Source organism: Chroicocephalus ridibundus, chromosome 1 (genome assembly GCF_963924245.1).
Source record: "Chroicocephalus ridibundus chromosome 1, bChrRid1.1, whole genome shotgun sequence".
Lineage (NCBI taxonomy): Eukaryota > Metazoa > Chordata > Aves > Charadriiformes > Laridae > Chroicocephalus > Chroicocephalus ridibundus.
In genome coordinates, this window is record NC_086284.1 from 48,920,135 (window position 1) to 48,930,219 (window position 10,085).

The 10,085-nt window shown below is 47.1% G+C and overlaps 1 protein-coding gene across 1 annotated transcript; it reads right to left on the minus strand.

Moving 5' to 3' along the window:
• Positions 1-16: 16 nt before the first annotated feature.
• On the minus strand, positions 17-5,780 carry LOC134516047 (glutamine amidotransferase-like class 1 domain-containing protein 3, mitochondrial). Its single transcript, XM_063335883.1, has 4 exons — positions 5,582-5,780; positions 3,737-3,908; positions 1,652-1,856; positions 17-306 (listed from the first exon to the last, which is right to left on the minus strand). The coding sequence occupies exons 1-4, from the start codon at positions 5,687-5,689 to the stop codon at positions 114-116; spliced, it is 678 nt and encodes a 225-aa protein (XP_063191953.1). The 5' UTR covers positions 5,690-5,780; the 3' UTR covers positions 17-113.
• Positions 5,781-10,085: the final 4,305 nt, after the last annotated feature.

A 10,085-nucleotide genomic window follows, 5' to 3' on the forward strand; every position in this document is an offset into this window, starting at 1 on the left:
ACCAAACCAAGAACTGTGAAGTTTAATAGTTGCATTATTTTATTAATACAATCGAAGCTAAATGCTTATGTTTAGCTAATTTGATTTCCTTGCAGAAGTCTGTACGCTTCCAGTCAGGCAAGTTTGAGGACTTCCTGTACCATTGTTCCAATTCCATCAAAAATCTCATGCAGAGGAGCCTTGCACATGAAAGCACAGGTAGTAACTATTTTATTGGCTTTATCCACGTGGGATTCATTTACATTCTTGCAAATGTGCTTACATCCAAGCTCTGCTATAGCAGATGCTGTTTCAGCATCAGGAAATCTGTAAATAAAGAGACTGTAATTAACATAAAGAGATGATACAGTCATAAAGTCCTGCCAACATAACTTGAGTGAGGGAACTGCAATAATATTTAAGTGACTCTTTCGCAGATGATGACAAGGGAGTTAAACAGACTGCCCCTGTGGTTCTGCCATCCCCTATGGACACAAGAAATGATCCAATTTCTTTGAAAACACCACCTGAAATGCAGAGCCACAATACAGCAGAAGATACAATTCTCTTTTTAACAACCTTTCAACACGTACACAAGATGATACCAAGTGCAACCATAACTGATCTTTAAGAGTGTTGGAGATGCCAACTGAATTTGCGGTCACATTAGACCTTTCCTAACACCTCCATATAACGTTTTCCACTGGCATTCTGCAGAGATTATTTTTTTTTTTCCTGAGGATAAGGCAGGAAGAGGGGAGTGGAGGCAATCCCTTGCTACTGCTGCTGATACGAAATTCCATTCAGAAGTTTTATCGGGAGCTGACAGTCCTTGAAGCAGCACTGACTTCTGCCAGGCCCTGTTCTCACCTACCTCCCCTAAACTGGCCCCAAACCACTACTGCCACAAAAACTTTATTAAAAAAAAACAAAATCTCTGAACAGACAAAACCCCACAGATGCAATTTAAACAGCCACTCAAATTACCACAGGGTACCAAATTTTTTGAACACCAGCTAGGCAGATGCCTGTTCTTCATTTGTACATTTGCAACATGAATCACGGCCTTCAAACGCATTGGGTAAGCAAGTTCTGTCTCCCACTTATTAAGTGAGCTAAAGTCTATCACTCAATTACCATGAATGTAATGTGAAAAAAAATATTGTGCGTGTTTGCAGAGGTCAGATTCTGTAAAAGTCTCTTTGTTCTGTCACTTTCTAGGACTGACAGATGTTACATCCAGTGACTCAATAGCATCCACAAAGCACAGTAAAGCCACTGCAGGAGCCTATGTTACCTTCAGTGGCTCACACTGACGGCTTAGGCAAGAGATAAGGCTACCTAGAATTTTCAGGCTATTAATCATAATGCATCTGTGGACATTGACATCATAGAACATATCACAGACCAAAGTATTTCTGAATTTAGGGACAAATGGTTCCAATGTTGTAGTGTGCAACAAGTCACCTCATCTCACACTGTCAGTCCACCTGCCCTGAGAGTTCTGCTCCTACTATTATTATGCAAGTAAAAATTTGAAATACGTGAAAAACGTCACTAATAAGTTACCCAAGGTTTACTGGCACCAGAGACCTCAGACTTTTTCACAGAAGACTGGCCATTTCCTAATCCTAATTCCCGTGTAAATTACCTTCACCCGTTTCCTTCTTACCTTCCATCTACGTTTTTATCTTGGCCGACCGTGACCTCACAACCAGGAAACACTTTAGCGGCCAGGACTGGCGATATACAGCACAAACCGATGGGCTTTTTAGCACTGTGGAAAGCTTGGAGTGTGGAGTTCACATGCTCATTGACAGTACAGTTCTTGCCATCTACAGCCCAGGAACACAGGTTCTTTGCTACACCAAAACCACCTAAAGAAAAAAACCAAACCAAAAAGCTCAAATGTAAGACACTGCTAAAAGCCATTAAATTCAATACCAGAAAGTTGTCCTTTGTTTACAACATAATCATGGCATATGTAGGACTGTTAAGTTAGTATACTGAAAGCCTCCAGAACATGAAACATGATGGGTTTACACTGTTAAAAGTTTAATTGCACATTTTTTATAGCACGCATGTTACATAGGCCAGAAAGCTTCAGTGAGCAACAAACCGACAAATAGGAAACCTCACATTCATTTGCCAGTCACCAGAAAAGCTGCACCATCTGATATGCACCCCTCCATAAGCAAGAGAGGGATGAGAAGAAAGACCAATGATAGTTAAAAGTAGAAAAGTGTAATTCACGAGAGTAATGCAAACAGTGAATTGACCCTCTACAGTAATTCACTCTCAAGTTTTACTTCAAAACTTAAGCAATTACAGGAGAGCTTTTTTCCCCCCGGAATTATTTTCAACTTAAAAAAGAAGAGAAGGGTAACACAATAAAACCAAAATGGATATTACGTAAAAAGGCAATGATAACATGATACTGAGACATACCAATGATAACCCACCAGTGATAAAATAATTTCCTATTAAAAATAATGCCAAATTTGAGTTCTAGAAATTAGTTACAACAATCTTTTACTTGCACTTAATCTTCATTTAATTGCACATGCAGATTATGTTTTACAGCATCTTCATTTGATGGATTTATAACCATCAGAATGATCAAAGTAAGAAGGTTATTAGTAAGTGTAACCATCCATTATATTTGATTCCTTATGGAATGTGCAGAACATCAACTTTTCTGCAACAAACAAACAACAATTTCCACAAGTATTTCAAGGGACAACATCAAGATGCTTTGATCATTTTTAATATTTTTCCTTCCACTCTTTGCTCACTTCGAGTGTTATCTGGAATCTCTGAGGTAAGATTTTAATTTTCAAACTTAATAAGGTTTATTTCCCTCTAATAGTTATTACAGCAACCCCCCTGAGCCTGGGTTATAATGGCATGAAATTAAAGTGGAAAATATTTGCTAGCCTCCACTCCGTGATCAGTCCTGATGTCACCCACTAACTTTAGCGCTGAAAATAAGTTTCTCTGCGTTACATACGCTCCCTCTGCTGGCCTTACAACAGAACACAGTGTAACAACTTCAAAATCAATGCTTAAGCAAAATCGTGAAGGCAGTATTTAACAGTGCTATGAATATTCTGGAAAGGGATCTTCAGCAAGTCATAATTTCCTCATGAGGCTTTGGTTTCTTCATTTCTACAGTGATTACAATTACCTCCGTCTGAAAGGCAATTTTGTGGTCTATAAATAAAAAATTATCCGTAAACATATTTAGTGTAATTTAATCAGCAGCAGACTAGATACACAATTAAAACAAAATGTACTCACATCTGACAGGGAATATAATCTACTTGGAAACCTACTATTCTGCCAACAATTTCAGAGGCCCTAAAAATAAGGCATTGCCATGTAATGTCAAGTTCTTGCCTTACTTTTCTACTCTGGTCAGTGTTCTTGTCCGCAAGTAGGTATTAAAATTTTCACAATCTTTAGAATGAAGGAACGGCACGACGTACGACCTAACACCAAAAGAACACTCTGATATTGAAAATTAATGAACTATAAATTAATAAATAAACCGAGATGACTTGTCAGCCCGTGAGAGCTTGCTAAAGCATTTTCTCATCCTCAAAAGAAAACAAGTAAAAAAAGGAAAAAACCCACACACCTCTCAAATTCAAGAATATAATGTATTCTCTGAACAGATTTAAAAATAAAGTAGCGGAGGCAAAGCAGTTATTTGCAATTGAAAAAAAACCACAGTTTTTCTTTTAAAAGCACTTACCAGGGAAAATGACCGCATCAAATTCATCAGCTTTCAGTTCGGTCAAATCCTGAATGTTTCCTCTTGCCAATCTGGCACTTTCAACTAACACATTTCTCTTCTCTTCTGATGGACTTCCTTTTAGGTGATTGACTACATCCCTTTGCTCAATATTGGGGGCAAATATCTTCACCTAGAATATAGAGACGAAGCAATTTTGTGAATGTAAACAGAACTCACACATAGTGGTCACAATAAAGATAATTTAATCAAAACAGTTTTTGTTCCTGAAGTCTCTTATCCAAGGGAAGTGGATTCCACAGGATGGATCTATTGTATTAAATATCTAAAGTGACAAGTGACATATTAGGATGAGTAAACCCAGCCATCCTCCCCATCCTATTCCTGCAGCTTTCTGACAGGAATGCATTCTTACACCAAGCTCACTGGTTTTGCCAGGGCCTGCCTTCCCTCTGCAGATAACCTCCAGGACAAACAGAGCACCACAATTTATACCAGTGGCTCGACTGGACACACATCTGAGTCTGCAGAAAGGCTGCTCTTAACTGTTATGGGATCAGAGTGCTAAAAGTTTTACAAAAAAGTTTAAAAGATAAAGACGCAAACTTTACAAGCACTTTCTGTGCAGACATTAGCGTTACTCGCTTTCCTAAAAGACTGGTAGCAGGAAGCAAAACCAGAACATCCAAGAACCTATTTTGGTTAGGCACAAAAGGGGAAAGCTGCATCGAAAATACGAAGTTCTGTGAAAGGCGTACTGCAGGGGCTGTTTTCACACATCTGTTTTGATGCTTGCTTTACAGACTTCTCAATGCTTGCCACTTCTCTTAATTTTGGAGAGGACAACTTTGTGCTAAATATGGGGGTGTCATTGTTACCATCAGACACCTGAGTGCGGCTACACCAAGCAGAAGGTCACCCTCTTCCACCATCTGAAGCCACAGACGGGGACCAAAGCACACCACCACATCCTGGTCCAGGCTTCTCCGAGAAACCTCACTTACTGAAAAAGCCCAGAAACAGCTAGCAGAAAACAAGCAGGAGAACCTCAGCGAGGGCGAGCGCCCGACTTCTGCAAAAGCGATAGGAAAGCGGATCAAGAATTGTAACCGGGCCTCCAGCAGGCTGCGGGGATGAAGATGATCAAGGGACTGGAGCACCTCTCTTATGAGGAAAGGCTGAGACGTGGCTCTGTTCAGCCTGGAGAAGACTGAGAGGGGATCTCATCAATATTGAAAGGGCAGATGTCAAGGATGGGGCCTGACTCTTTTCAGTGGTGCCCAGCAACAGAACAAGGGGCAACGGGCGCAAACTGAAACACAGATAATTCCACCTAAACGTGAGGAAAAACTTCTTTCCTTCGAGGGTGACAGAGCACTGGAACAGGCTGCCCAGGGAGGTGGTGGAGTCTCCTTCTCTGGAGACATTCAAACCCCACCTGGACACGTTCCTGTGCAACCTGCTCTAGGTGACCCTGCTCTGGCAGGGGGGTTGGACTAGATAATCTCCAGAGGTCCCTTCCAACCCCTGCCATTCTGTCATTCTGTGACAGAGGAAGGGGGCAAGGCCTCCCGCCACCCCTCGCTGCCGGGTTCAGCCGTCTGCGAGCGACTGCTGCTCCTGTCAGGAGGAACGTTCACCTCTTTGGGGAGGGTGGCGAAAACAGAAAGAGAGGGATAAGATAGAGACGGCTTATGGCTGGACTGGCTTTGGGCAGGGATCCCTCGGCTGCTGAGGGGCGCAAAGAGACGGGGGACACATACCTCCCCCCGCGCCCGGCTCCACACAGGCCCCGCGGGGGTGCCGGGGAGCGGGGCCCCGCCGCCCGCCCGCCCGCTCCCCTACCTCCGCGCCGCCGCGGCTGAGGTGCACCAGCGCCGCCGAGGCCTCGTGAATCTCGCTGCCATCGAAGACGCCGCAGCCAGCGAGAACCAGGGCCACCCGCTTGCCCATGGCCGCCGCCCCTCAGGCCCCGCGCAGAGGCTGCTCAAACAGGCGCGAAACCGGGCCTCACAGCACCCCCCCCTCCTCCTCCTGCTGCGCCTGCGCCGCCGCGCTCCGCCTCGGCCTCCATCTTGCAGCATCGTAGGGGTCGGTGGGGCGTACGGCCCGGGGTCCCGCTCCCTCCTCCCAGCCAGCAGCCCGGGGGCTCGGGCTGTACCTGGACGGCAGGCAGTTTTATCAGCAGGTGCTCTCCCTCCTGCCTACAAAATGTAGGGGGGGAAGTCGGGGGGGGGGGAGGGGAATTAGGTGCTCCTTTAGCTTTAAGCTAAACGGGCTCAGCTGTATTTTAGGTCTCATTCCTGTTCCAGCCCGCTTACCACAGCAGAGCAGTAACAGAGACGGTGCTGCTCGATGACCATTGCAGTGGTGGTGTTAGACATCTGCCTGCCTGTCGCTTGCTTGAGGGTTGCTCTGCTTCCAGTACAACCTTGCAAAGGCTCAGTGGTGTGTGTGTGAGATGATTGGGTTTTTTTGTTTTACACGTAGGACTATAACAGGGTAATGACTGTACTGCACCGGTACAGGTTAGGGGCTGACCTATTGGTGAGCAGCTCTGCAGAGAGGGACCTGGGAGTCTTGGTAGGCAAGTTGACCATGAGGCAGCAATGTGCCCTTGTGGCCAAGAAGGCCAATGGTCTCCTGGCATGCATTATAGAGATTGTGGCCAGCAGGTTGAGGGAGGTCATCCTCCCCTTCTGCTCTGTCCTGGTGAGGCCGTATCTGGAGTACTGTGTCCAGTTCTGGGCCCCCCAGTTCAAGAAGACAAGGAACTGGTGGAGAGAGTCCATCAGAGGGCTACAAGGGACTGGAGCACCTCTCTTATGAGGAAAGGCTGAGAGACCGGCTCTCTAGCCCGGAGAAGAGAAGACTGAGAGGGGATTTCATTGGCGCTTACCAGTAGCGAAAGGGCAGGTGTTGAGGATGGGGCCATAGTCTTTCCAGTGGTGCCCAGCGACAGGACAAGGGACAACGGGCACAAACTGAAACACAGGAAATTCCATCTAAATGTGAGGAAGAACTTCTTTACTTTGAGGGTGCCAGAGCACTGGAACAGGCTGCCCAGGGAGGCTGTGGAGTCTCCTTCCCTGGGGGTACTCAAAACTTGCCTGGATGCCTTCCTGTCCAGCCTGCTCTAGGTGACGCTGCTTTCGCAGGGGGTTGGACAAGATGATCTCCAAAGGTCCCTTTCAACCCCTACCATTCTGTGATTCAGTGATAGTGCTTTGAAAGCCAAAAAAAGTGGAATTTGGGTAGAGACCAGCAATACTGCTGGGTCCCAATGCTCTTTGTTTCAGTAGTGCTTTTACTCATCAGACCCATGTGCCCCTGTTGGTTCCCTTGACCTTGTATTGTGCTCTAGAGGGTGGCTCCATTTTACCAGGAAACCCAAAGAGTTTATTTGGAAAACCAAACCGACCTTCTTGTACTTACTCCCAGCTTAGTCATTAAGGCATTGCCCTAGGGAACGAAAGGTCTTCCTTGAGCCAAAGCAGAAGTTCATCCCTAGTCTCCTCCTTAAAACTGAGTATACAAATGCCACACTGGAGGCCAGATGTACTTCATTTTAGCAAGGTCTCTTAGCTCTTTAGTCCTCCATTTTTCATCAGCTGCTTCTCTTACAAGAAACTTGGGCTTAATAATGAAAATCTACTCTTTTACTGGAACAGAGGGATGAAAGGATGGATCTTGTAGGAAAATGGGAGTGTCTCCCAAACAGCTCTACCTCCACCATAGCCCATACGCTACCTCTCAGGATTGAGCAGGACTGCAGTGCAGTTCCAGCTCAGAAAGGCCTTGATTACCTGACCGCCAAATCCACAACCGTACATTGGGAGATCCCTCTCAGCTCAAAACAATTGTGGAGTTAGAGCTCTGTTTAGCAGCAAACCCTCACCTTACTCTCCAGGCTGAGTAGGACTCCAGGGAGTCCTACTGGAATTCCCTACAGGGAAATTCCAGTGGAGCCATGTCAATTCAGAGACATACAAAACACGTTTGGTAAGAGTGGAGTGGCAGCTCAGCATGCTTACTGGCATGGGACTCCCTGAGCTCAGCTGCAGGAGAGCAGAAAGGTTGGTTAGGTTTGGGGATAGGGGAACTGAGAGTCTCCAGAGCTGGAATCCTCCTGGAGCCCTACTCATGCCTGAGAGCTAGGAATAGGCTGCTGTCTGGATGGAGTTTAAGTTCAATGCATGTTTGGAGATACGAGCGGATTTCCAGAAATCTCTTGTGTGTTAGGGCCAGGGTTAACATTAGAACTAGGGAACTGAGTGCCTTCAGAGCTGGAATTCCCTGCTCCTTTCTGTCCTGACTTACTGACTAGTCTTTCTGGATGGACTCCGGACCTGAATTGTCAGTAGCCTCATCTCCAGTCTTGTTTCTGGCCCTGTCTCTTGAGCGGACCTTGGACTCGAGCATAGGAAGTTCCACCTAAATATGAGGAGGAACTTCTTTCCTTTGAGGGTGGCAGAGCACTGGAACAGGCTGCCCAGAGAGGTGGTGGAGTCTCCAACTCTGGAAACATTCAAAACCCGCCTGGACGCGTTCCTGTGCAGCCTGCTCTAGGTTGCCCTGCTCTGGCAGTGGGGTTGGACCAGATGATCTCCAGAGGTCCCTTCCAACCCTGTGATTCTATGATTCCTGCATTATAGGTAGCCCTTTTTCCTGGATGGATCTTGGACTTGATTGGGTTGTGATGTTCCCATCCCATTCAGGTCCCTTGTGTCCTGTCCCTGTGCCAGCTCCATAACTGTAACTGCCCTGGCTCTGTGCTGTGGTCTAGCTCCACCTTGCTCATGCAATGTCCCTGCCCTGGCTCTGTGACCTTGTCATGGCCCTCTGTGTCTGTCTTAGGTCCATGTTTTCATCCCAGCTCATGACATGTCGCTGCCCTGGCTCTGCATCACTCTGAAACAGCAATTGGTGACTCTCCTCTGTCCTGAGCCCACAACAGCAAATAAAAACAAAAGCATTTCACAAGCAGTACACCTCTGAAGCCAGACCTTTGTAAGGTGTGAGGACTCACCTTGATGGAAGCAGAAACTGCTACTAGCACCCTGAGTGCCTTAATAGGCCTTAATTACATTGGCCAGCCCCAGCTGTGGCCTCCACCCACCCTCTGGCCACTGACCCATGGGCTCCACGTAAACTTAGGCCTGCACATCCAGACATCTCCTGAGCTACGCTGTAGGTGTGCATGTCCAGTCCTGTCTCCTGCTGTCCTGACATATGGTCTGGTCTTCCTTCACAGATTGTGAACCTATACTGCAGGTAGCCTCATCTTCAATCCTGCCTCCTGGATGGACCTTGGACACATATTATAGGTTGTCCTGGGCTTGACTCTTACCTTGCTGTGTCTGGGACTGTTGGTGAATCCGGCCACTACTACATACCTGTTCCATTCAGAAACTTCAGGACTGCACCGTGGTCATTGAGGTCACTGGCCTTGCCTGCGCCATGGTCACCTCTGCTCCTGGCTCATCCTCCCATGCAAAGCAGCCTTACTCCTGCTGCTCCCTGACAACCCTAGAGCCTAGCATAAATGACCAAAGTTGTTGTCTGACTTTAGATAAACATGCGTTTGAAGTGGGGAAGAGGACTCACTGCTCTGCTGTGTGGAGTTAGGGTGCCAGGGCGCAGTGAGGGCTGGCTGCTCCCCAAGGAGCAGGGAGCCAAGCAGGATAACAGGGTGAGTGGAAGCAGGCGCCTCACCAGCCTGGCCCAGTCCCACCTGCCCAAGCAAGGTGAGCAGGGCAGCTCTGGTGACAGCGGTGAGATTCCACCAAGAGTCCGATCACTAGGCAAAGTCCACGGTGATGAGGCAGATCCAAGGTCAAGCTCGGGAGACTGATGATTGGGCCGGGGTCTGCATCAGTGGGGTACAGGGCTTGGACCCAGGCATGGCTGCCACTGTGTAGCTCAGGTGAGAGGCAAGAGCCTCAGCTTAAAAGCAGCTCCCCAGGGAAGGAGCAGGGAAGCCCCGACGAGGTGTCTCAGCAGAGCTGTTTGGGAGAGGAGTTTCTGGCTTTCTTCACAGCGGTTCGATTCAGACCTTGAACAACCAGCTACGCAACCTGAAGGGGAGAGTGTGTCCTAGGCCTTGATGTACTGTGGCCTTCTGACTTTAACTCGTTGGATTACAGCTCTGTCCTGGACTTCAACCCTTTCCCTACTGCTCGGGATTTGAGAAAGATGTTTTCTCTAGAGGAAATCCTGCTCTGAAGGGCCTTAGTTGCCTAACAACAGATTCTCAGATTAGCTTAAATTTGACTTGGATAGCTCTTTGCATTTCACAGACTCTATCCAGTTGACTCATCAGTTCACCATCTGCATCCTTATCCCAGCC